Source organism: Plecotus auritus (assembly GCF_963455305.1).
Source record: "Plecotus auritus genome assembly, chromosome: 8".
Taxonomy (NCBI): Eukaryota; Metazoa; Chordata; class Mammalia; order Chiroptera; family Vespertilionidae; genus Plecotus; species Plecotus auritus.
In genome coordinates, this window is record NC_137782.1 from 90,931,342 (window position 1) to 90,958,788 (window position 27,447).

The window sequence follows — 27,447 nt, forward strand, 5'->3', positions numbered from 1 at the left end:
CGGGGCGATCAGGGGGACCCCCGCTGGCACCTGCCTTGGCCGACTTGGGGCCTGCAGGCTGGGGCAGCTCCTGTGTTGAGCGTCTGCCCCCTGGTGGTCAGTGCACGTCATAGCGACCAGGTCGTTCCACCGTTTGGTTGAATTGCATATTAGGCTTTTATTATATAGGATACGATATACCACACATTTTGGAACCACAGTTGAAGATCAAGATTTTCTACTGCTAAGTTGTATGACCTTGGACGAGTCACTAAAATTTTGGAATGTCCTCGTATGTACAATGGGAATAATAGTAGCTCCCTTGCAGGGCTGTTGAGACATTTGAAGGAGGAAACTCTTGCCTAGGACCTGGCACATCGCCTTCGCCATAGTGGGTCTTGTTAGTTGACAGATACTGTGATTATTTTTAAGGTTTCTGCCACGCCTTTGCCAACATTGCTTTCTGCTTTATAATTTGTTGACAGCTACTTCTTTAAAAACTATATTGATTTTAGAGAAAGAGAGGAAGGGAGAGGGAGAGAGAGAGAGAGAAACATCGATCGGCTGCCTCCTGCACGCCCCCTACTGGGAATTGAGCCTGCAACCTGGGCATGTGCCCTGACCGGGAATCAAACCAGCGACCTCCTGGTGCATGGGTTGACGCTCAACCACTGAGCCACACCAGCTGGGCGACAGCTACTTCTTAATATCTGATTGTAGGAAGACAGAGAGAAAGAGAAGGGGGGACTGAGGATCTTTTGGACTGCTCATAGTGGGCGTTAACATGGAGTGAGGCATACATACACACATCCATCCATTAGCAATTGTTGCCAAATTCTAGTATCTCCCAGTGTCTAGAATGAGGAGCAAACAAACATGAAGGGGGAGGGGGAGGAGAGAGAGAGAGAGAGAGAGAGCACACTGGGTTCTTGTGCAGAAGGGCAGCCTCTCCATTAAGCTCTGAGGAGCACAGAGGAAACCCACCGGGAGACCCATGGCAAGCACCAGGGTTTCCTCACAAACTCAGACCTCAAGGAAATCACCTGCAGGAACATTGACCATAACTTCTAGCTCTTCTTAGCCTTTCCCTGTGGTCCCGGAATTCATCATCACGGTCAATGTTATTCTCAGGGGCGACAGGAGGGAGGGGGAGCGCGGGAGTAGGAAAGTGATAGAGGCGTATGTCTGGTGCCAGGAAGCCAGGAAGCGGCTGAAGTGTCAGAGTGAATATAAACGAATTGCGGGGATGGTCCATGCCAGGAGAAAAGGAAACAGCTGACAAAAAGGGAGAGACTACAATTCAAAACAAGGAAGGGCTTTTCAAAATGCCAAGAGCATCAACTGATCTCTCTTGGTCCTTTTCCTCTCTTCCTCACTCCCTGGCTGAAAACCAAAGGAGCAGTGGTGAGTGCCACAGTCGCGGAAAACGGCTCTGAAAAGAATTTCCTGTGGACAGATTTTTAAAAAGTGCCAATAAATTGCTTTGATCAAGGATGCATTTCCTACATCCCGGGATCTAGATGAGACTTCAATGCATTTAGAGATTATAAGAGATGCAAACCATAGCTCTTGATATCACGGAATGGGTGAAGTGCTTCTTGATAACTTGTGAGATCTAGGACTTCGTACATGAGACATTCCATGACATCGAAGCTCGGCCCCCTAAATTGGGTGAATGCATACCCATGTCCATCACCTGGCACTTCTATTTCCTTTGCTAAAATGCTTACCTCCCAGGTGGGCACATGACCTGAGCAAAACTAATTAAAGAAATCCTGGGAGTTTTGCTGAACCTTTTAGAACAGAGTTTTGCCCTTTGTGCTTGGGTTGGCAAACAAGTAGGGGGTACATCAGAGTGGGTGGCCTTGGCCATCCCTTTTGGGAATGCTTGCCCACAGATGACACTAACATAGATGAACACAGAGCCAGAAGATCCAGGGAGCAGAGGCCCAAGGATAGCATTTGGACACCTGGATCCAGCTGTGCCTGAAGCTGGACTTAACCATTACAGGGTTAACAATCTCCCCACTGCCCTGACTCACTTATGCCAGTTTAAATTATGTACATACTCAGTGACTTGGAGAGAATTTCAGGGGCTTGGTCAGTACCTATTTCACTAGCCAATTAGTGGCAACCAATTCTCTCCTTGAAATGGAGTCTCCAGGTTCTTCAAGTCTGCCCAGGAGGCAGTTAGTATGGGAGGAAAGAAGGTGAAGACAATGAAATGGGAGGAAGTGAGTTTTAAGAGCTGGATAGAAGTGAAGAACACTTTGTCTTCTCAGTTAAGAGGAAAAAAATCCACTTGGGGAAATGAGATTACAGTCATTTGAGACCTTAGATAAACATTAAAAACAAATATGTTTTAAAACATTAACTTACACGTACACATACTCACACACACAAATCCAATCTGTGTGAGTGAGCAGAAGGAGATCCACTGGAGCCCTGGCCGGGTAGCTCAGTTGGTTAGAGCGTTGTCCCGATATGCCAAGGTTGCGGGTTTGAACCCTGGTCAGGGCACATATAAGAATCAACCAATGAATGCATAAGTAAGTGGAATGACACACTGATGTGTCTCTCTGTCTCCTTTCCCCTCTCTCTAAAATCAATAAAAAATTAAAATAAAAACCCATCGGAGTGACAGGCTTTATACTCTTGCAAAGATGGGATAGTTTACATGCCTTCCCGATGTGATTCTGGAAAGAATAAAATGCTCCTTCCGGATGAGCCGAACTGAGCCTTCATTTCCTAGGAGGAAGCTTGGGAGAAGCCAGCCCATCTTGAATCTGGTTTCAATAAAAAGTTTTCTCGCAGAGCAGACAAACAGACAACATACCAAAGAGTTTCACTTTCCATGAAAAAAACGTGCAAGAGTTTAAGGAAGATGAAAAGGCATCAGGTAAACGCCACGGGCAGCCCGCCGTCAGGAGGGATGGGCATGGATCTCTTCAGGGCAGGAAAGGCACTTTGTGTCTGGCGCCCGGTTTTCTTTCCTAAGAAAGTCATGCTGTCCAGCGGGGGACTGAGCACTTGCTTCCGGGGGCAGCTCAGGGCCATTGTTAAAGAATTTACCTTGTGGATCGGAAGGGTCTGGGTTCAACGCTGAACCCGTCATTTATTAAACACCTGACCTGGTCAGGTTACTTCTTCTCTTTGTGCCTCAATATGATTATAAAGCGAGCAAGGAAATCACAGTGCCTTCTTCAAAGGGTGGCTGTAAGGATTAAATGACATATTCCCTAGAAGACACTGAACACGGCAGCTGGCAGCTGGTGGATATTCAGTAAACATCAGTTGTTTCATAACATTTATATATTATCACTACAACTACCAGTTGACATTCCTAAATATCAATCATAAAACAAGGAGTTACTTCAAGGGGTTAGCCTACAAACTTGAGGGCTCTGGAAAGACTTTAAAAATAGAAATGAAATGAATTAATTTATCCTCAGAAATCTGAGCATCAGGTATGGGTCTCATTTAGGCTCCGAGTATTCTTAGTCAAAGCAAGCTGCTTCATCAGAGTTCTAATGAGATATTTTAACAAAATATACAGTTTGTATTACAATACTGACAACTTCGGAGGAAGGATTATCTGCTCAGAGGTCATTTTAAAAAGACTCATGGCTGTGGCTGGTTGCTCAAAGGTTAGAGTGTCGGCCTACAGACCGAAGGGTCAAGGGCTTGATTCCTGGTCAAGGGCACTGACTGACCTTGGTTGCAGGTTCCCCAGCCCTGGGGAGGGGCGTAGGGGTGTGTGTAAGAAGGAGCCAATTGATATGTCTCTCACACGTCGATGTTTCTCTCTCTCTCCCTCCGCCCCCCTCATCCTCTCTCCCTTCCACTCTCTCTAGAAATCAATGGGAAAATATCCTCAGGTGAGGATTTAAACTGAAAATAAAATAAAAAGAACTCATGATTTAACCCCCTGGACAGTTTATTGGTTTAAGAAGAGAAAATAGAGCTGAAAGGGGGCCGGCCACTGGTCACCTCCCACCCAGGTGGTCCCTCCCTGTGGGCACACACACAGGAACACCTTATTGTGGGCAGGATGCCTGGTGAGCCCAGAGCCAAACAAACACACGTGGAGTTGGCTACAGGGTTTAAATGTTTAATGCTTCACGCTGGGATAACGTGGTGGTGGTGATTAAAAAAAGGTGACCTTTGTTAAGATATGTGAAGTAGGAAAAACTACAATAGCAGAGGTTGGCATTTATGATGTGGTCAGCTTGGGGTTTGGCCCTTAGTGTTTAGATTTTTTTGAATTGGAAAACTTCATTTGAAACTCCTAAAATCAGGCTTTCATTGCAATATCTTCTTATCTGCTGAGGGATTCCCCCAGGGCAGCGGTCCAGAGCTGAGTGGCTCCTTCTAGACCAGGGGTGGGCAAATTTTTTGACTCGAGGGCCACAATGGGTTCTTAAACTGGACCGGAGGGCCGGAACAAAAGCATGGATGGAGTGTTTGTGTGAACTACTATAAATTCAAAGTAAAGGAGCGGAGGGGAGAGCAAGAGAACCGGATAGAACAGCCAGATCCGGCCGCGGGCCGTAGTTTGCCCAAGGCTGTTCTAGACGAAGCCATTCCAGTCCTCTCTATGCCTCCCAGAGGCGCCTGCAGGGTCTCAGAAGCAGGGGTCTGAGGGAGAGTGTGAATCTCTGGAGGACATTCGAGAAAACAGGGGGTGGGGGAGTGGTCACCACCCCCAGCATTTCTGATCCAGGAGGTCTGGCTGGGGCCCCGGAATCTGCAGGTCTAACGGTTCCCGTGGTGGCAGGGATGCTCTGGCCCAGGACCACTCTGTGCAGTGACAGATGGCGCCAGGCTCAGCTGAAGTGGAAGGTCAGAGCACGGGTTTTTTGTTTTGTTTTTTTAAAAAAAATATTTTATTGATTTTTTTACAGAGAGGAAGGGAGAGGGATAGAGAGTTAGAAACATCGATCAGCTGCCTCCTGCACACCTCCCACTGGGGATGTGCCCGCAACCAAGGTATGCAACCAAGGTACGTGCCCTTGACCGGAATCGAACCTGGGATCTTTCAGTCCGCAGGCTGACGCTCTATCCACTGAGCCAAACCGGTTTCGGCCAGAGCACGGGTTTTAACTAGGAGGTCTGTCTGCCTCCACAGGCCACTCTCAGTGATTTTACTCCCTTGCTTTCATCTCATCGGCCGTAAATCTCGGCCTCCTCAGCTGTCACGCACCAGGAGGGCTGAGAGTTGTTCGAGTTGAATTGTGTGCCCACAGAGGATGGAGCCCTCACCCCCAGTGCCCATGACCTCCTTTGCAGATGACTAGGTAAAGATGAGGTCCCCGAGGAGGAAAACCCAGTGTGACTGCGTCTTATTAACAGGGGGAGTTTGGACACAGACGCACGGAAGGACAATGCTGTGGGGACACAGAACACCACGTGGAAGCCGAGGAACGCCTGAGGCCCCAGGAGCTCACCCAGAGGCAGGGAACAGCACCCCCCTTCCCGCCTCCCCCCCACCCCCCAGCCTTCAGAAGGCACCAATCCTGTGACACCTCGAGCTGGGACTTCTGGCCTCCGCACTGTGAGACAACCCATTTCAGTGGCGTAAACCACCCGCTTGGGACATCCCCAGGCGACAGACACAGTATTTAAGGTGAGCCTGTGGCTCCGATCCTCCATCTCATTTCTCCGTAACCAGGATCAGCAGTCCTGGCCCGGAGAGGGCCCCGTGGCACTGACCTTCGTCGTAGAGTTGAACCGTGTGGGTTGACACCATCACCGGCGTCCCATTGTGAACACAGTCCCTCTTAGACGCCACCTGCGCAGACACGTGCCAGTATCAGTAAAGTCTCCCCCAGGGAAGTAAGGCCTCGAGGCCACGGGGTGCCTCCCAAGATGAAACTTAATTTAAAGGCCGTGTTTCTGGGAATTCCCAGCATTCCATCAGAGAAACGCAATCCCTCCCTAAAGATGGATTCCCGGGACCCTGAGAACACCACTTGTCTGCGTCTCAGCTCAGGAGCCTGCGGGCAGCAGGAGGGACCCTCGGGGCGATGGAACACCCACATGACTCCGAAGCCTGTGAGGTTAGCCTCGCCCCACCGTCCTGCACACACAGCCGGGCCCTTAGTCAACACACCTGCACACACAGGGAGCTCGTTGCAGCCTTTGCCTGCTCCACACCCCCCTCATCTCATGCTGCAGCCTTTTCCCACTTTTAGGGCCCTGACCTGATATTTTTATTTTCTGTTATTTATTGTAGACTAGAGGCCCAATGCATGAAAATTCATGCAAGAGTAGGCCTTCCTTCCCCTGGCTGCCTGCACTGGCTTCCCTCTGGCATCTGGGCTGCTTCTCTCCTCTGGCCGTCCCACAGCCACCCGGGACCCAGGCTGGCTTCCCTCCAGCCTCAGCTTTGTCAGGCAGGATGTCCAGAATAACATCTGGAAGACGTCTGGTCTAATTAGCATATTACCCTTTTATTATTATAGATATTAAAGAAGGTTTTATGTGTGTGTGTGTGTGTGTATACACATACAGACATATACACACATGGAAAGCAAAAAGTCACAATAGAGAAAATAATGGTATGTAATGTCATTTAAGGAATAAAATCATTTAAATTATACCACTAATAGTTGACATTAATTGAAGATTGATGTTATGCTAAGTGCTTTGCACACTGTGTCTTATTTTGTGGTTCTGTAGTGTAAGCCGTTAGTAAGTGCAGAGATAAATAAAAACAAAAAGACTAAATAGCAGCAACCAGCTAAAAGGTGGGGCCTTCCTGGGGGCCACAGAAGACTTTTCCTTTCTTCAGGTTTTGGAAATGGTTTTCATTGTTTAAAGTAAGCCTGTGTTCTCGAGTTTATTGTGAACTCTACCAAGGATTCACGGAAGTGAAACACCAAGCCCATGTGACCATGTGGCCCCGAGGTGACAGCCGGCTCTCCTGGGCCAATACTTGGGGTGCAAAGTGGATTTATTTGGCTCACAGAATTTTAAAAATCATTTTGGGATCAGTTGCCAATATTTAAACATCAGGAGATTTCATCAACACAGTTTTCCAACTCCTGATGGAAGTAAGAGTCGGGAACCTCTTGGTAGTGTACATAGGGCAGAGCCCGCACCTTCAAATGGGCCCAGCACACGCTCGGCTCCCTGTGACTGCCTTGCCCTGCAGGCCAGAGGCTCCCGGGCCAGACATGGACGCATTGGGCAGCTTAGAACCTGCTACTGCCAGGCCCCACCGGAGGGTTTCAGCTGGCCATGGGGCCAGCCATAGGGTTTTAAGAGTCCTAGGTAATGAAAGTGTGCAGTCAGGTTGAACACCCGCTATGAGTTTTCATCCCGTTTCTTCAAATCCAGCCTTCCATTCCGAGCAGGAATCCCCCTGTGATCTGATCAATACTGGCTTACAGGCATTCTCTTCCTCTGGAGGAGTTCCAGGTCTCACACTCACTCCATCTCTGAACCCCTGATGGTGGAAGTGTAGGCTCTCTGCTCCCTGGTCACGGAGACCTGAGGAGATGCACTCGAGTGTCCCTGGCCTCAGCCTTTCAGAGAAGTCTTTCAAAGACGAATTCCTAAACAAGCAGCCCCTCCCCACTTGGCTGCACAAGCAACAGGTGAGGGGCTCTGGGCATTTGGAAGCCTGGCCTCCCTCCCACACACGTTCTAATGCAATTGGTCCTGGGTGGCCTCTGGTTCCCGGCTGATTCTGATGTGCAGCGAGGCTGCGAACACAACGGATCGTCCACGGGGCTCTCATCCTTGCACGGTGACATTTGACCCCTGTTTTGTGCACGGAAGGATGTTCAGCGGCATCCCTGGCCTCTGCCCACTAGGCCAGTAGCACTACCTGAGTTGTGTGGACCACACATGTCTCCAGACATTGCCAAGTGCCCCCTGGTGGGGATGGGCAAAATCACCCCCAGTTGAGACCCACTGGTCCAAACCCACCTGGGAGCAGGTATCAAATTGGCTGCAGAGGGATCACCTTGGAGGTCCTTAAAGACACAGGATCTCGAGGCTCCCAGCCCTGCTGCTTCTGATTCAGGGAGTCTCAGTGGGGCCCTAGAGCCTACATTTTTGCCAAGCTCCATGATGGATTCCGGAGGTTTGAATGCAACAGGACAAGCCATGGGGAGAGCAGGCCCATGAGATGAGCACTGGGCAGGCCGTGTATTCGTCCCCCCTACCCCCTTACCCCCGCCGCTCTGCCTGGTGGTAGCTCATGCTCAGTGACCGCAGCTACTCTACCTCGTGAGCGTCTGTTTCTGAATCATTCTCTTGCTCTTCAGCTCTTTGGGGAACACTCATGTGGTTACCCATGGTTCCTGCAAGAGAGAGAAATTAAAATTCAAGACAAACAAAAGTAGAGACCTGGCAAGTTACTGTGGCATGTCATCACAATGGCCTACATTTATTTGGGGGAAAGAGACATTTTAGACCGTTAATCCACAAAGTTCAAGTCAAACGCAGCCCCAATTTTCAATTGCATTTCATTTCTGGGGTAAATATTTATCATGATGAACCATGTATTCAGTGTGGGTAGCATTTCTTTCCTCTTGGTCACAGCTTATATACCAAGGAGATTTTAGTGTGAAGATAATTAAAGGAATACTTACAAGTTTTAGTATTATCTGATCCTCAAACTAAATTAGGTCTTCTGTTAAAACCCATCCTAGCACTGGATTTTTTTTTTTTTCATAGCACTACTTGTAATTATATATTTATTTGGCTATATTTTCATCATTCACTGATTAAACAAATATATACTGAGCACCAACTCTGCATGTTACGCTGCCCCAGGCACTAGGGTTACAACTATGAATTACAGAGATGAGGCCCCTGACCTCACAGAGCTGCAACATCGGGGGCGGGGGGGGGGGGGTTAGTGGTGGTGGGTGGACAAACAAAATAAACAAATAAACAATAAACCCACAAACCAGGCCATTTCTGATGACAAGGCAGCGTGGTAGGTGGTTATGAGCACAAAGCCAGAGCAAGACAACCTGAGCTTCAACCCTCTCTCTGCCTGTCATCGCTGTGTGTCCTCAGGTGAGTTAATTAGCCTCTCTGTGCCTCACAGGAATCATACGTACTAAATCAATTAAGTCTTGCTAAGTGGTTAGAATAATGTCTAGCTCATAATAAACAATATAGAAGTGTTTGTTAAACAAAAGACATAGGGTATGATGCTATGAATAAAATAAATTGCTAACATAGCAAGAGGGGGCCACAGTAGAGGATAAGAAGCATAAGTAACCACTGGCCCAGACTTGGAGGGCAACACTGAATATGTAACTTCTGTTCCCCTCCCTCAATAAATTGTAAGAAACACGAGGGCAGGACTATCTGTCTTACCCACCATTGCCTCTCCTGTTCTCTGCACTGCATTTACACTTATCATGTGCTAACCATTACTTATTGGTTGGAGGGAGGGACGCATCATTGGTAACTACCCTCACCTGGCATGTTGGGCCAAACAAACCCACACCATCGCTAAGCCTCTGAGAGCATCTGTTAAAATCACAACTAGAGGCCCAGTGCATGAAATTCGTGCACTAGGGTGGGGTGGGGGGTGGGGGGTCCCTCAGCCCAGCCTGCAAAGACGCCAGCATCCTGTGCCCTGGCCTCTGGCCAGAGGCCCCTCCCTCCCTCCACGCGGCCGGGGCATGGGACGCTGGGCTTGCGTCGCTGGGGCAATGTTGCCAGTGTCCCGCCCTGGCCACTATGGGCACTGCCATCTTTGTGATGGAGTGATGGTTAATTTGCATATTACCATTTTGTTAGATAGGATGATAACAGCCAGCAATTACTTAGCATGCTGTCCTCCATGCTCTATTTTCCAGGTGCATTTCCTGTATCTTTTCATATGGCCCCACAGCACCTGTGAGACAGGTATCATCATCTCGCTCTAGATACAAGGAAGCCGAGTCCCAGGAGGATCCATTACTTCCCAAAGGTCACCCAGGTGTATGGCAGAGGCAAGATGCAAACACAGGCTGCTGTGCTCCTGACCGCTGGGATGCTCCACGTTTTATCACCTCTCTCGAGAGGAGGGAGTTGAGTCTCCCAAACCCACCTGGGGCACATGGCCAACCGCGGATTTGACCCAGAGTCCATACAGTCCCAGAAGTGGGCTCTTCCAGCTGCTCTAGACCTGCTGCCTTGCTACCTAAACACTACTTCACACACCGCAAGCGATTCCAGCGTAGCCCCACCTCCAACACCTGGCCGCTGGCCCACCCGCTCCGGTGGCTTTCAGAATACAACCAGGCCTGATTTCTGTCTGAAAGCAGCCAGTGCACCTGCAAGGGTCTCATGGGCCTCTCGCCCCCTGTGTGTTTTTGTGCCCTGGAAATTGACACGTCAAGTGAGTAGAAATTACCGAGGCCGAAAAGGGCCATAGTTCTCACCTCCCGTTCTCTTGGGGGGATCTGGTAGATTACAGGACCTGGGGATTTGACATGTTCTTTAATTGTACCATGCAATAAAGCTGAGCAGCACTAAAACATACAGGACACTAGGTATTTCGCAGTATTTCTATTTGTAAAATCCACGGTGTGCGTAATCACAATAGGTCATCACTTGATCTACAAATGGGGCATCCTATATAATAAAGAGTAATATGCAAATTGACCATCACTCCAACACACAAGATGACTGCCCCCAGGTGGACACAAGATGGCTGGCAGGCGAGGGCAGTTGTGGGCGATCAGGCTGGTAGGGGAGGGCAGTTAGGGGTAACCAGGCCTGCAGGAGATGGCAGCTGGGGGGACCAAGCCTGCAGGAGAAGGCAGTTGGGGGGGACCAGGCCTTCAGGGGAGGGCAGTTGGGGGTGACCAGGCCTGCAGGGGAGGGCAGTTGGGGGTGACCAGGCCTGCAAGGGAGGGCAGTTAGGGGCAATCGGGCCGGCAGGGGAACAGTTAGGCATCGATCAGACTGGCAGGGGAGTGGTTAGGGGTGATCAGGCTGGCAGGCAGAAGTGGTTAGGGGCAATCAGGCAGGCAGGCAGGCAGGCGAGTGGTTGGGAGCCAGCAGTCCTGGATTGTGAGAGGGATGTCTGACTGCCCTTGAGGGGTCCCAGATTGGAGAGGGTGCAGGCTGGGCTGACAGACACCCCCCCCCCCCCCCGCCCCGTGCATGAATTTTGTGCACCAGGCCTCTAGTTATGAATATAATACTGAATCCTCAAAACCAGGGTTGGCAAATGGCAGCTGAGGGACAAAGCCCCGCCCGCAGGCTGTTTGGTACAGCCAGTGAGCTAAGCATGTGTTTTACATTCATAAGTGGTTGGAAAAAGCAGAAGAATCATGGATTGTGACTCATCATAATTATGTGAAATTCAAATGTTGGTTTTATTGGAAGATAGCCAAGGGGGCAACTCACCTCTCGAGTCTGCCCACACTCCCTTATCTGAGCGTATACTTTTGTTTTAATTAATCTCTGTGCTTTACTAGGAAAAAAAAAAAAAAAGAAAAAAGGAAGACAGCCATGCTCATTTAAAATTTTTTTTTTTTTTTTTTTTTTTTTATCATGGATGTACGGCTTTCAGGAAAGCTTATCAATCCCTGATCAAGATCATTCTGGGTAATATACACTCATTTTGCAAACAAGTGGATCGAGGCGGCTGAGAAATTATATGTTGCCCATAGTAAGACTGACCAGGATTTGAACCCATGGTGTATAAAAATAATGACAATAACAGCTCTAACAACCATATTAATGAAATAGTAACAACAACCAATTTGGTGAGTGCTTTCTATGTGTTGAGAAACTGTTCTAAGAGGGTTGCTAGCAGTAAACTAATTTACTCCTTTACAGACAATCAGCAAGACAATTTTACAGATGGGAAAACTGAGTCTCCTAGGTTAAAGGTTGTGACCAAGCCACATGCACAAACACACACACACTGAACTATGTCTCCCTAAATGCAGCTTTTTACACAACCTTTGAAACTCCTACTATTCAAGTTAAATTCAGTCCAAGTTGGGGTTTGAGGTTATGAAAATGTTTGAGGTTATGCAAAGTCTTCGGCTGGGAGACGTGTGTGGGCAGGAGAGAAACTTTGTCACCCGCAGAGCTGGGGTTACAGCGTCCTGTCATTGCACATTTTCAGAGCCTCTCTAGATTTCAGGGCAGGTGGCCGGAAAGAAGGAAAAGCCATTGGAATGTATGTGGGAGTGACAACCTGGATTCAAGTAATAATTGCTTTCCGCAGTGATAACATGTCTTGTGAAATCCCTCCTGCCCTTCCTTCAAATTTTGTGAGGAGCAGGATTTACATGGGACAAAAACAAAGGGGTGCTGCCACCTATTGGCCAATGTCAGTATTAGCAGAAATGAATATATTCAGCCTACAAGGTGAGGTCAAAATGTCTGGGAAGGGCAAAGAAGATGTTTCACAATTAAACCTTCACAATTAAAACGTCAGTTAAAAGTTTAGCAATTAAAAGTTGGCAATGGAATGGCAGGTCTTTTAATGCCCAAAAGATAGTACAAAAAATAGAATGGTTACAATAATCACATCAGACGTGCAGGATGGGCCTGCCATGTGCCAGCCAGGGCTGGGCGCTCTGGGTAGAGAGCAGCATAGCATTTAGGCAGGTATGTGGGCTCTGGAGATGAACCCTGAGTTTGGAAGCCCTACCAGGCTGCATACTGAGCACGTGACCCTGGGCAAGTTACTGAGCCTTGCTGGGCCTCAGTTTCCTAATCTGTATAATGGGGATAACCACAGCCCCCATTTTAAGAGGTTGTTGTGAGAATTAAATTAATCTATGCAAGGTGCCCTGGGCAGGGCCTGGCACACGATGATGTCCATGCAAGTGTTGCCATTGTTAGGATTATTGCCATCATTATTATTGGTACTAGAGGCCTGGTACATGAAATTCATGCATGGGTAGGGTCCCTAGGCCTGGCCAGCGATCAGGGCCAATCTGTGGAGTGACTGGGGGGGCAATCAGGCCCGCTGCTCTCATTTGCCTTGGCCTGGTGCCGCCCGTTAACCTGCTTCACCATCCCGCCATGATCCCGCTCTCATTGGGGCCCATCGGGGCTGGCAGCGCCTCTACTACCGCCCACTGCTAGCACTGCGTCGCCAACACCTGCCATGTTCCATGCCGCCCCCTGGTTGTCAGTGCATGTCTAACTCCCAGTCAGTTGAACTCCCACCCTTGGGGACAATTTGCATTTTAGCCTTTTATTATATACTAGAGGCCAGGTGCATGAAATTGGTGCACAGTGGGTGTGTCTCTCAGCCCAGCCTGCACCCTCTCCAATCTGGGACCCCTTGAAGGATGTCCGACTGCCCATAGGATCAGGTAGGATCGGGCCTAAACGGGCAGTCGGACATCCTTCTCACAATCCAGGACTGCTGGCTCCCAACCACTCGACTGCCTGCCTGCCTGATTGCCCCAACCGCATCTGCCTGCCAGCCTGATCACCCCCTAACCACTCCCCTGCCAGCCTGATCAATGCCTAACTGCTCCCCTGCCAGCCTGTTTGCCCCTAACTGCCCTCCCCTGACGGCCTCGTTGCCCCCAACTGCCCTCCCCTGCTGGCCTGGTCCCCCTCAACTGCCCTCCTCTGCTGGCCTGGTCATCCCTAACTGTTCTCCCTTGCAGGCCTGATCACCCCCAACTGCCCTCCCCTGCAGGCCTGATCACCCCCAAATGCCCTCCCCTGCAGGTCTGGTCCCCCCCAAATGCCCTCCCCTGCAGGCCTGGTCACCCCCAAATGCCCTCCACTGTCAGCCCGGTCAACCCTAACTGCCCATCCCTGCAGGCCTGGTCACCCCCAACTGCCCTCCCCTGCAGGCCTGATCACCCCCAACTGCCATCCTTTACAGGCCTGGTCCCTCCCAACTTCCCCCCCCTGCTGGCCTGATTGCCCACAACTGCTCTCCCCTGCTGGCCATCTTGTGGTGGCCATCTTTGACCACATGGGGGCAGCCAACTTGTGTGTTGAAGTGACAGTCAATTTGCATATTAGGCTTTTATTATATAGGACTAGAGGCCTGGTGCACAAAATTTGTGCATAGGGGGGTGTCCCTCAGCCCAGCCTGCACCCTCTCCAATCTGGGGGAAGTCTGACTGCTGACATCCCTTTCGCAATCTGGGACTGCTGGCTCCTAACTGTTTGCCTGCCTGCCTGCCTGATAACCCCTAACCACCTCTGCCGGACTGATGCCCCTAACTGCTCTCCTGCTGGCCTGATCACCTGTAACCGCATCTGCCTGCTGACCTGATTGCCCCTAACCAACTCTGCCTGCTGGCCTGATTGCCCCCTAACTGCTCCCCTGCCGGCCTGATCACCCCCTAACTGCTCCCCCTTGCTGGCCTGATCGCCTCTAACTGCTCTCTCCTGCTGGCCTGATCGCTCCTAACCACTTCTGCCTCGACCCTCGCCACCGTGGCTTTGTCTGGAAGGACATCTGGAAGATGTCCAGTCTAATTAGCATATTACCCTTTTATTAGTATAGACTAGGGGCCCAGTGCATAAATTTGAGCACCTTGAAAGGAACTGTGGGTTGCAAGGCTGCGGTAGGCACAGGAGCGGGTCTCAGCCCATCCTCCACAGCCTGGCCCCTGCTGCCGTGACCCCCCCAGTCCCCTGTCTGCCGGCAGCCCCGCTCCTGCCACTGCCACTCCCACATGCTGACGGTGCTGGCCCCGCTCACACCCGCTGACAGCGCGGAGCAATTGGGGCCGGTGCCATCAGTGAGTGTGAGTGGCAGCTGCTGCTGCCCTGATTGCCCCTCAGGAGCAGGGGGAGGTGGAGAAGCCCTCAGGGGTGATCAGGGCTGGCAGCTGCCACTCACACCTGCTGATGGTGCTGAGTGATTGGGACCGGCGCAGGCACCGGCAGTGGGTATGAGCGGCGGCTCTGGCACCGGTTGTGGGTGCGAGCAGGGCCAGCACTGGCAGTGGGTGCAAGCAGAGGCTCTGGCGCTGGCGGTGGGTGTGAGTGGGGTCGGCGCCAGCAGCAGGTGTGAGCGCTGAGTGGGACCGCGGCATGCGGGAGCAAAGAATTTTCAGTAACCACCAGAGGCTCGCCCCAATGACAGTGACCAGCACCCTGCCTTGGTCTGGTGCCCCCACTCACCTGCTCCACCATCCCGCCGCGGCCGACGCCCGCCATGTTCTACGCATGCCCCCTGGTGGTCAGCGCATGTCAAAACGACCGGTTGTTTGGTTGTTCTGCTGTTCGGTCTATTTGCATATTAGCCTTTTATTATATAGATTATTATATAGAAGGATTTTCTGTCAGTTCCCCCCTAAAATTTCCCTGATGGTAAGATTCAACTGAGGAACCTACCAGCACTTCAGATTCTATGATTGGGCATGTGTGGGAAATACAGTGATGGTGACATCTGTCCCAGGGACGAGGGTGTTCTGGGAGGCAGGACTTTCCTGTGACAACTAGGATGGGCTGACCACCTTATTAGCTCTCCAAGACTTTGTGAGGTAAGGACTCTTTTTATCCCCATTTAACAGATGGCAAAACTGAGGCTCAGAGCCGTTCAGACAATGATTCCTGTATTCAAGTCTTCAACAAATGAGACAAATAAATCAGATAGAGGTTTTCATCCAGAAAAAGTCTTCATTTGGAAGAGCTAGCTTTTATTTGGAGAAGGGCAGCGTTTGAAGGTGGTGTCACCTCGCCCTTTCTTTCAGGAGCCGATGGTGTTAGTTGTTTTGCTTGGTGACCGTAGCTGACATTAAACATGAGCTGCCCTATGGTAGGGCGCTTTGTTTTTGAAATTGGACTCGTGTTTGAGCGCCTAGCATTTTGAGAATGTGGGGTAAATCTTTCTCTGGGTGGAGGTCATTCAGATGAGGAAGTCCCTTTATTTCTCCACTTCCCGGCTGTGTCCTTGAGGCCAGTCCTCAAATTGGGCCACACTTTAGAATCACCGGTGACATTCCAATCACCATGCTCAGGCCCCAGCCAGACTGATCCCATCAGCCTCTCCAGGGCTGGCGCCCGGCATCCCTATAGTTTCAAGATCTCGAGATGGTTTCCATGACAGCCAACGCTGGGAGCCACTGTTTTGGGTATTTCGGGGTGAACGAGTGTCCCTGGCTGGGAACCTCTTGGGTGCAGCCTTTCCTGACTCAGAGAACCAGGCTGGGGAGTCCCAGACACAGGCAGGGCCCCGGGGACCAATCACTGCCAGCCGGGGCACCTGAGCATGTCCCCAACCCTTCCCGGGCACGCCTTGGTGGCTGGTTTGGTTAGCCTGCAAACAGAGACGCACCTGGTCTGCAACGTTCTTTTCCTGAGGATGTGTGCAGGGCATGCTCGCTCCTGGGCAGCCTGCCTTCCCGCTTGGCTGTGAGAAGGGAGGAGGGTGTGGGTGCCCCAGGGGAGGACGGCGGAAGGGCTGCCTGAGTGGGGAGCACTCACCCTCCTCCTCCAAGAGAAAGCTAAGGCCTGAGCCAGCCTCCGTCAGTTTCACCATGATGAGGCCTCCAGCAAGGCATGCGCTCTCCGAAAGCATTTGTCTTGTGGAAAAGGCCAGTGTTCACCATGATGACTACATTAAACACCTCGGTGTTTGCCGTTATGTGTGCACTGACTTCCCTGGCCTGGGCAACCACCCTCTGGGTTAGATGCTATTATTTACTCAATTTTCTGGTGAGAAACTGAGGCACAGAGAGGTCGTGGCACCAGCCCAACAGGCCTTGTATATCACAGTGTTTCAGGGAAGGTTAAATGAGGCGGGCACCCAATTGGTCCTGGGACAGGTGTATAGATATACTGAAGATCTCTCTCTCTATTATCTTATTAAAATGTTCTCCTTAGAAATGTGCTGCTCTCCGTTCTCTCAGTAACTCACAGGCAGTGTTTCTCCAACTGGGGGCAGTTTTGCCCCCCTCCCCCATGTAGACATGTCTGCAGACAGGTTTGAGTGTCAGGACTCAGAGTGAGCACCCCCAGTGCACAGGACGCTGGTGGCAGAGGACGATCTGCCCCAAATGTCGCCAGTGTCGCGGTGGAGGGACCTGCTCCAGGGCTGGATCTAGCGATTTTCTCTTCCCGGTGGCCCAGTGCCTCCCAGGACCTGTTTTTCTGAGAGCTGGTTAGGGAGCCGTCCCTGGTGATGAAACAGCAAACCCTCCGCTTGGGGTCAAGCCCTCCACTGGGATTAGGCCCTCTGCTGGGGTCAAGCCCTCCGCCTGGGGTCAGATCCTGCTCGCACCAGCTGCGGGCAGATGCCTCTGCTCCTGTCCGTGAGGTGAGGGTGGGATAGGGGACATTGCAGACCCAACCTCATCGGGCTCCTGTTGAGGTGACAGTGGCCTTTACACCCATGATTGGTGTTCATTGGGTATACATGCAGGTTAACAGTGAGCCCACCTCCTGGGAACCCATCAAACAGCAAATCTGGGCCCAGAGGCTGGAGAAAGAGCAATCAGTCTGCAGCCGGGGCAGTGAAGTGACTGTTAAGCTAAGGGCAGCAGGTAACACTGACCGAAGGCTTATTGACGATGAGCCAGGCAGGCCCAGGATCAGGCAGGTCCTCAGAGGGTGGATGGTGACAGAATTAGTCATCGAGCAAACAGAAATGCCTCGATCGATGCAATGGCCTGTAGGCAAACTGTGAGCCCTCCTCACCCCCAGTGCCAACATGGCCAGGCTGGCACACACAGCAGAACAAGCCCTGTGCCCCCGTCTCCAAAGGCAAGGTCAAGGTGAGTGAAGAGAACAGACCTGCTTTCCCATGTCCTGTGGTCCTGCATCTCCCGGAATTCCCCAGCACCTTACCGCCAGGTGCAGTGGTACCACCTGCCTCCTCCACAAGGGGGCGCACGAGGACTGACCGCCCTGTGTCCTGCTATGGGACCGCCTGGGTTCAGGGGAGGGGGTGCCTTCATCAAAACGGAGCTGCGTGTTTTCGGGATACTTGCTAATTGATATCTTAGTCGATTATATTTATATAAATTGTTGATGCTCCCAGAGTCTTAGAACTACTACCTTATTCTCAGCGTTGCCCAAACATCGCTAAGCTAAGGGCAGCTGGTAACACTGACGGAAGGCTTATTGACAATGAGCCAGGCTGGCCCAGGATCAGGGAGAGGCCCCGGTGCAAATGCAAACAGGCGCCCTCTCAGGGTTGGGCAGGCGTGGCCAGGGAGTGTCTCCCAGCTTTGCCCCAGGGGCCTTGTTGGCCTCACCCTAGTCCCAGCCCTGGGGCAGGCATTTTCTTTTCATCAGCTGCATTTTCCTACAGCAGCCAGTCACTCCCCATTACACAGATAAAGACACCCAGACCGCGATGGGATGCCCTCAGCCCCAGCAGGCAAACTGCGTGAGGGCAGGCACCTCGCTTGTCCTGCTTGCTCATGGTGAGCCCCAGTTCATATTGGGTGATTCAGTGGAGAAACGGTCCCTAGGCCAGAAGCTGTGAAGAGGCAGTTGGGGTTGGACCTGTTTCCATGTGACTCAGGCACTCGAATCCTTAACCACTTCCTGCCCAGCTCTGGGCAGAGGCCAGAGGTGCTGCTGACACTGAGTCAACAGCTTCACACTGGAGAGGACGGTGAGCTTGCACGGACTGGGCCCGAGCCTCCCCAGGCCTTCCCACGCCTCCCCGCACACCTCCTGCCAGCAGACCCCAGCCTTCGTGGGCTCTTCCGGGCCAGCACTCCCCAAGTGCCTGCCTTCTCCCTGAAAAGCCCTCCCTCCCAGCGCTCAGCACTCTTGGGGAAAGGATCTCCCAGGACTTGGGGCACGGGCTGGTCGGCCCACGCTCCTTAAACTGAAAAGTACCTAGTGTGCCCCTCTCCCCTTTTATTTACGGAGGGAGCAGGACTACACACCCCAGGGCTGACCGTGCGATCACAGCTTGGATGAGGGTGGGGGGAGTGAGCCACTAGTGCGAAATTTAAGGAGGACCCAGAAAACAGTCCTCAAGATGAACAATATATTTTCACAAAACCTTAAACGAACCAAAATAAGTGCTGTTACTGATCCCATCTGTACCTAACATGTTATTTTGTTCCCCATCGATCTCTTGGCATTAGTTTAAAAAATTTAAAATATTGCCTTAAAGTATAATTTATTCTGGTGACGGAGTTTTCTGGTGTTGCTTAAAAGCTGCTCCTGAGGCAAGTGCCTCGCCCACCGCACTCAAGTCCCGGCCTTGAGGTGACCTCCTTTCTGGGAGACCCAGAGGCGTCCTCCCCCTGCCCAGCCTCAGCTTCCTAATTGGAAATGACGACAGGATGGCAGCGACAAAAATCACAGCTACCATCCGTCCTGCGCACAGGTGTTCCAGCCCTGGTCCTCTCTGCCCTCATGACCTTGGCTTTGATCTGGGCACTGTTATTATCCCATTTTACAGATCAGGAGCCTGAAGCTCCAGGGTACCTGCCCTCCAATCACCAGGACTCTTCAGGCAGAGAACAAGGCTGCAGAGGGTGATGCAAGTGCCTGGAGCCGTGCAGCTGGGATTGCAACCATGAGTGTTAAATAAGGTGAATTGCGCAAAGAGCCAGGCTCACAAATGACACTCCAGGGTTTCTTCTCCCTTCTCCCCATCTCAGACAGTGCTCCTAGGTGCCCTCAAAGTCAGCTTTACTGTGGCATCCTTGTCCTGACAGTGGTCCCCAAATCGCATACCTCACTCCTCCACTGCTGATTACCCCCACCCGCACCCCAAATTTTACACTGAAAACGACCTTCAGTGGTTCTCTGCAAATAGGAGCTACCTCTGTTGCACTGCACCTGACACTGCCACATAGTCATTGCATCCTATGCAGACCTTTTAGGGAAGGCTGTCTTGGGGTCCATCCTACAAATGGTGAGACGGAGGCTCACAGACACCCAAGGCCACGCAGGCAGAACTGGGGTCAAACAACCCTCGCTGACCCCCTGCTTCTGCAAGTCACTGCCTGCCACACACTATAAACCCTCACGCCGTGCCCAAAGGACCCAGGAGAGGTCACCTGTTGAGTCCCTGGAGGGAGTGTCTTCAGTCCCCCGGTGTCACTTGGAGCTGCTCTGATGCAGGGAGCCTTGTCTGCAGCTGGTTCGGCCCAGGACCAGCTGTCAACTGAGCCGGCTCCCTGCCCTTTGCTTCCTCATCCGGAGCCTACTGGCTGAGTACACAGGCAGGGCAAACACGGTCTGGGTGGGGCCACCTGTGCCCTGACTGCCCTATGGCAGCAGCATCTCTTCAATAAAAACCAGCCAACTGATTTCTCTCGCTCTAGTGCCTCCCTGGCACTCCAAGCATCCTGTCCAGGGCCTCTCACCCACTGCGGCTGCTCAGGTTGATCTGGGTAGCTGATTCCTTCCTCAGTTACGGTGAGTCATGGTCAGAGCAGGGAAAACATGTTCTGTAAGGTTTTGCAGTTTTATCTGCCTTTCACCTCCATTTATTCCAGAACACCACCTCCACCACCACTAACCAAACCATTAAACTGGGAGGAAATAGCATCTCCTCCCCTGAACTGCCCCTACTCATGTAAACATCACTCCCCAAGGGCTCTGGGCGCCGAAAAGCAGGTAACCTAAGGGTGGCTCATTGCTCTGGGGTCAGAGTGTGGCATTGGAAGGTCAGGACAGGCTGTTTAATTTATTTCATTCCAGGAGGGGTATTTATTAAAATGTCCCACAAGGACTATGAACATACAGTCTGAGAGCATAAATCAAAAATAGCTAAAGGAGACAGAAAAACAAAAGTGGGTGCAGCAATGGGACGAGGGTCATTAAAAATGTGCATGTTGGTTTACAAAGTTGGTATGAAGATATTGAGCTTCCTAACAGCCAGGACAAAAAGGGAAACATGGTAAATTATACTATTCAGTGTTCTTGAAAAAAAAAAAACATTTAGGAGCAATGCAAACTAGTAATTACTGTGGCTTTATTCATCAATATGCTCATGCAAGCATCCTTCATAAATACCTGTTGGGTACCGGGCTATAAATAGACTCCGGTTTAGAGAGGCGAGGAGAGAGGCCCTGCCCCATGTTCCTGGGCTTCTTGTGACTGAACACAGAGCCCTACAAATAAACAGACCCACAGAGTGTGATCCCCACCGTGACGCAAAAGCCAAGGCTGCCGGGAGAGAAACAGGCAGAGCCAGAGAAGACCTCTTTCAGAATGCAACATGTAAGGGACAAAAATGGTATTTAAATAAACACTGAATTCACAATCGGATGCCCCATAATTAGGGCTGTGAACTTGACACCAGCTCAGTGCTGTACCTTTAAGTCTGGAATGTAATCAACCCATTTATTAAGCAGCTGTCATGCACACACACTGTGCCAAGGAGCACAGAGGCAGTGCGGCTGCAGGTGCAAGGGCTCGGCTCTGGCCCTGACTCAGACTGTCTCGAACCAACAGCTGCTCTCCCCCTCTAAGTCTCCGTCGGCTGCCCTTGGCCTTAAGCACCTTTGTGCTTATTCTTGTATCTCTGACCCCCAGCACCCTGCAAACCATGACGGCTGTCTTCTCACCACAAAGCAGGTGCTGGGACTACCGTTCCTGACTGGGCTGGTGCACTCTGAGTTGTCTGGGACAACAACCGCCACGTGGATGGCATTTGACTCTTTGCAAAGCCTTTGGCATCCCTCCCTCTCAGCTGTGTCCCCACTATGATTGGGATTTTTGCACCCATTTTACAGAAGAAGAATATGGGGCTTAGGGATCGAGTGACTCTGGCCATGAGGGCGGGAGGGCACCGAGCAGCGTGTCTATTGTAGATTCTCATCAAGTGTTAACTTAGTGGTAGTGGCAGAGGCAGGGCCGGGGACAGAATTTGCAGGACCAGGTACAAAAAAATAAAAAAGCAAAGTCCCTTATAGGAGAGGAAGAAGCATTGCTGAAGGCACTAGGATGTGCACACAGCTTTTCCTTCTTCCACGACATCTCTCTCTCTCTACTTGGCGTACTTTTCATCTGCTATACAAAGTCATTCTAAGAGAGGAAAAGTTAAAATTTCAAGTTAGTAGCATGAATTTTTTTAATCCTCATCCGAGGATATGTTTTTATTGATTTTAGAGAGAAAGAGGAAGGGGGAGGGGGGAAGGAGAGAGAGAGAGAGAAATCTGTTGCCTCCTATACGCACCCCAACTGAGGATCAAACCTATAACCTAGGTATGCGCCTGTTGACCGGAAATCAAACCTGCAACCTTTTGGCACACAGACGACACTCCAACCAACCCAGCCCCCGGCCAGGGCACCGGCATGAAGGTTACCATTCCCGTGTGCTGTGCTCTGCCGCCTTCAAAAGCCCTAACTCACGGCTGACGGCCCGCACTCACACGGCTCATAGTTCGTCCTTACCAACACAGAGCGAGTGCCACCCACGCTGACCCAGTGGCTGCTATGTCCCCTCTAGACACTCACACTTCCTTCCGCTCATGATGAGGGCTGAAGGGCGGGAAGCCAGGGATCACGGCTTTCCCTTCTGTGCCACGTCTCCAGCAGAGGGGCTGTCACAGGCGGGAACCGAGTCGGAAGGGATCTATCTGATACTGTTCTTCGGTCGCTCATGTTTCTTAGAAAGACCTTCTTTCTGTATCTGAGACAATTTCTGATTTGGATGGAAGGTATGGCTTCTCAGGGCTGTCAGGGCCTCTACAACCCAGCTGCCCACGTGACACGCAGTCCTTATACTCCCTGTGGGGCTAGCTGAGAGGGAGGCCACCGGGCCCTCTGCCTGTGGGCATCAGGAATGCCACCTGTGAACGAGGCAGCAACAGACAGGGCGTGTATATTGTACATATCACCCCTGCCCACAGCATGGCTCACTGTCCGTAGATTTGACCCCCCTTTACCCAATTCGCCTTCTCTCCAGTCCCCTCCCCCTCCAGTAACAACCTATTAATTAAAAAATATATATATGTTTTTATTGATTTCAGAGAGAGGGAGAGAGAGAGAGAAACATCAATGATGAGAGAGACTCATTGATCAGCTGCCTCCCACATGCCCCTTACTGGTGTTGAGCCCGCAGCCTGGGCATGTGCCCTGACCAGGAATTGACTATGACCTCCTTTATGGGTTGATGCTCAACCACTGAGCAACCCTAGCTGGGCACCCCCATTCATCTTTTAAATGTCTCCATAGGATTGCCATTTCCAGAAGGTCCAATAGTTGTGATCGCACAGCCTTTTCAGGTTGGCTTCTTTCACTTAGTCATATGCAATCAAGGTTCCTCCACGTTTTTCATGGCTGAAAGGCTCATTTATGTTTGCAGTTATGAACAAAGCTGCTGTAAACATCCGTGTGCAGGTGTTTCTGTGGATGTAGGTTTTCAACTCCTTTGGGCAACCACCAAGGTGTATGGATGCTGGTCACATGTCAGAGCATGTTCAGTTTTATAGGAAACCTCCAGGATCTCCCACAGTGGCCGTACCTTCTGCATGCCCACCAGCAGCGGGCGAGACTTCCCGTGCTCCTCCCCCCCGCCCCCCCGTCAGCTTTGGGGCTGTCAGTGTTCTGCTTCGGGGCCTTCTACCAGGTTGCCCCATGAGCTTTACTCCCACAACACAAGTTCAAAGATAAAACTCTTCAAAACTCTAAAGGTGGTGACCTCGGAGCATTAAACGCGCGCAGAGCCCTGGCTGCAGGCATCAGGGAGTCCCTGGGCCCGAACCTCAGGGTGGGGAACCGCCTCCCAGAGCCCACCCAGCGGCTCCCTGGGATAGGCTTTCCCCACCGGACATGCTTTAGGTGGTGCTCACCATCACACCTGCCTTGCTTGGCCTTGTAATCTCCCGGCTCGACGGCCTCCACCCCTCTTCAAATATTGACGGACTCATGGAGTTGTCAGCTCTGTTATCAACGTGCACCCTGGGATCCGGGCTGGAGCTGGTTGCTGTGCTCAAAAGAGGCCCTGCAAACCTCAGACCCTGTTCCAGGCCTCCCTCACGGGCAGCCCCGCAGACACACCTCCTCCTGCACGCAGGCCTCCACTCATTGCTCTTGATCACTGAGCCGGAGGTGCTCGACCCAGACACTACAGGGTGGTCCTGCGAGCCCACCTGCTTGGCTGAGATGGGGAATCTGACGTGTTCCTTTGTGGTGATGTGTGCGCCATCACTTAGCATTTTCCGGAGGTGCTCGACCCAGACACTACAGGGTGGTCCTGCGAGCCCACCTGCTTGGCTGAGATGGGGAATCTGACGTGTTCCTTTGTGGTGATGTGTGTGCCATCACTTAGCATTTTCCAGACCGCTCTCCTGTACCTGATAACGTGCTCTTTATTAGACCTATGACGTAAGAAGTATGGGTAAGGACGAAACGTGGGCTCAGAGAGGACAGATATCTCACCCCAAACCGGACCATGGACTGATGCTGGGGTCAGTCTCTCAAGGCCTAACCCAGGGCCCAGCCCTGTTAGAACCAGGCTCTGGGGTCACGCAGCTGAGCAAGAATCTCGCTGCAGCAGCTGGTAGCTGCGTGACGGTGGGCAGGTGGCTTGCCCTTTCTGTGCTTCCGTGTTATCATCTGTAAAATGGGATGCTGGCAGTGCCCAAGGCATGGAGTTAAATGACATAATTCACAGGCACTTAACACGGTGCCTGGCTCATCGTATGATTAACAAAATGACAGCACATAGCCTCTGGCTTCAAGGTCTGCGCCTAATGAAATGTTCAGTACGCATATATGAAATAGGGTATGCTCCTTCCTGCACACAGAAACCCAAAGACACAAATACAGGTAGCTCAATGGACAGACACGTAGTATCAAAACCCACATGTAACCTAAAAGCCGCCTGCCGGCCTCATTGAATGCTGGTCACTTGACTATGCTCACGTACATCCCTGAATCTCTGAGGCACATTAAAAAAAAAAAAAAGTTTTTTTTAAAAATATTTTAATTGATTTCAGAGAGGAAGGGAGAGGAAGAGAGAGATAGAAACATCCATGATGAGAGAGAATCATTAATTGGCTGCCTCCTGCACGCCCCCTACTGGGGATCAAACCCGCAACCCGGGCATGTGCCCTTGACCAAAATCAAACCTGGGACCCTTGAGTCCACAGGCCAACACTCTATCCACTGAGCCAAATGAACCAGGGCTCTGAGGCACATTTTTAACGGAAGCACCGTTTTGGGAACTACACCAGGTGCAGCGAGACCATCTGACTCTCCGACTCTGAGCGAGAGAGTGCCTTGCAAAGCACAAGCCACGCCCACGCGACTCAGTTCAGAGCACAGCTTCTTGCTGGTCTCAGTCCATGTCCCTGGAGATTCGCTGCCAGCACCTGTGAAGGCCCACATGCCATCTCCCGGAATCCCAGACCACGTCTCCCACCATTTCATGCTATTTGTTGGCCTCTACGGGGCTGGCGATTAGCCGAGGGGCTGAGAGCAGGGCCCTGGCATGGGACCCCGGCATGGGACCCCATGTGGGATGGGTCCTCCTCAGCACTGGAACCTGGTGCTGCCTCAGAGTAGCCCTGGGAATGTGGGCAAGGTCCCTCAAGGCCCCAGGACTAAGTGTCTTCACGTCACATTGGGATCGATGCCTGATGTGTATAAAATATTTACCTAACATCGGGGGGTAGGTTCTGTTTTTATTACTACGGAAAGGGAGATGCCACCCACGTTGGGTGGGGTGGACTGGGGTTTTACAGTGTTGGCACTGTTGACATTTGGGGCCAGGTCGTTCTTCGAGGTGTGACTGTCCTGTGTACTGTGGCATGTTTAGCAGCATCTCTGGCCTCACTGGATGCCAGCAGCACCTCCTTCCCCCAGTTGTGACAACCTTGAAAGTCCCTGGACATTGTCAAATGATCCCTTGGGGCCAAAATTGCCCCAGTGGAGAAGCGCTGGGGTAGGGAGATGGGTGGCATCATACTCTGCCTCTACAAGCTTCCAGTTGAGGACACGTGGCTTGGAGCATGGAGGACAGAAATCCCAGAGCTGGGAGGAGGCAGGGAAGGGCACGGCGGGCTCTGGGGTTACCCTCGCCCAGCGGGGACACAGGACATGGTGACTCCAGTTACTATTGTCACAGTTCACACAGCCAATAAGGAGGAAATATGCTAATTGCTGCCACACCCTCAGAGATGGTGGCACCCACAGCCAAAAGATGGTGGCGTCCAGTCCCCTCAACCCCACTGGGGCGGCAGGCATGCGGCATGGCTGAGCCTGCCCCCAGGTGTGTCCGGCCACTCTGTGCGCCTGCCTCCAAAGTCCTGCAGTCCCCTCAGGCCCCCAGCCACCCAGGGCCGGCCCGAGGTGCAGGCAAGCCTCAGATGTTGGCTGCCCAGCTGCCTAGGGCTGCCCGAGGCTCAGGTAACCAGGGCCGGCTTAGGCTTGTGCTGCCGGCAGTGGCAGCAGCAGAGGTGTGATGGGGGCATTGCCTTCCCCTGATCGCCGGGTTGCCTCCTGCCCCTGAGGGCTCCCAGACTGCGAGAGGGGGCAGGCCAGGCTGAGGGACCCCCCTCCAGTGCATGAATTTTCATGCACTGGGCCTCTAGTGTGTGTATATATATATATATATATATATATATATATATATATATATACTGAGTGGCCAGATTATTATGATTTCTTAATGCATAATAATCTGGCCACTCAGTGTATATCTTATATAATAAAAAGCTAATATGCAAATTGTCCCCTCAACCAAGAGTTCGACCAGCAGGCAGGCCAGCCAACCGCCCATGTCCCCTCCCCCTGGCCAGGCTGGCCGGACCCCACCCATGCAGGAATTCATGCACCGGGTCTCTAATATATATATATACACACACTGAGTGGCCAGATTATTATGCTTTCAGAGATCATAATATTCTGGCCACTCAGAGAGAGAGAGAGAGAGAGAGAGAGAGAGAGAGAGAGAGAGAGAGTGTGTGTGTGTGTGTGTATATATATGTATATATATATATAATTTCAGAGAGGAAGGGAGAGGGAAAGAGATATAGAAACATCAATAATGAGAGAAAATCATTGATTGGCTGCCTCCTGCACATCCCACACTGGGGATCAAGCATGTGCCCTGATCGGGAATCAAACCCTGACCTCCTGGTTCATAGGTAGATGCTCAACCACTAAGCCATGCTGGCTGGACACTGCCTACACTATTGATGAATAGAACCTGCATGAGATGAAGCAGTGTTCAGAGGGTCCCTCCCAGAGGCAAACAGAGGAGTTTCTTTCTTTTTTAAAAATATATTTTTATTAATTTCAGAGAGGAAGGGAGAGGGAGAGAGAGATAGAAACATCAATGATGAGAATCATTGATTGGCTGCCACCTGCACGCTCTCCACTGGGGATCGAGCCCGCAACTCGGGCATGCGCCTTTGTCTGGAATAGAACCTGGGACCCTTTAGTCCTCAGGTTGACGCTCTATCCACTGAGCCAAACCGGTTTCTAATTCCAAGCCTGGTGTTGGCTAGCCCTGGCTGCAGTGGCGGCTGCGGTGCCCGGCCCAGATCACCCCTCCAGTCCCGAGGGCTCAGCGCCCAATTCTGGAAGGGAGGTTGTGGATGGTCTTCCTCTCTCCAGCACTGGCCATTCCCA

At 51.5% G+C, this 27,447-nt stretch overlaps 1 protein-coding gene across 2 annotated transcripts in view; it reads right to left on the bottom strand.

Annotated features, from left to right (window-relative positions):
• BCAS1 (brain enriched myelin associated protein 1) overlaps positions 1-20,064 on the bottom strand; it is a 78,716-nt gene extending 58,652 nt beyond the window's left edge. For both annotated transcript variants that reach the window (XM_080686952.1, XM_080686953.1), the window contains exons 1-3: positions 19,917-20,064; positions 8,215-8,291; positions 5,692-5,770 (exon numbers count right to left, since the gene is read on the bottom strand). In XM_080686952.1, the coding sequence (XP_080543078.1) occupies positions 5,692-5,770; positions 8,215-8,286 (151 nt within the window). In that variant the 5' untranslated portion in view covers positions 8,287-8,291; positions 19,917-20,064. The remainder of the gene's footprint in view (positions 1-5,691; positions 5,771-8,214; positions 8,292-19,916) is intronic.
• Positions 20,065-27,447: the final 7,383 nt, after the last annotated feature.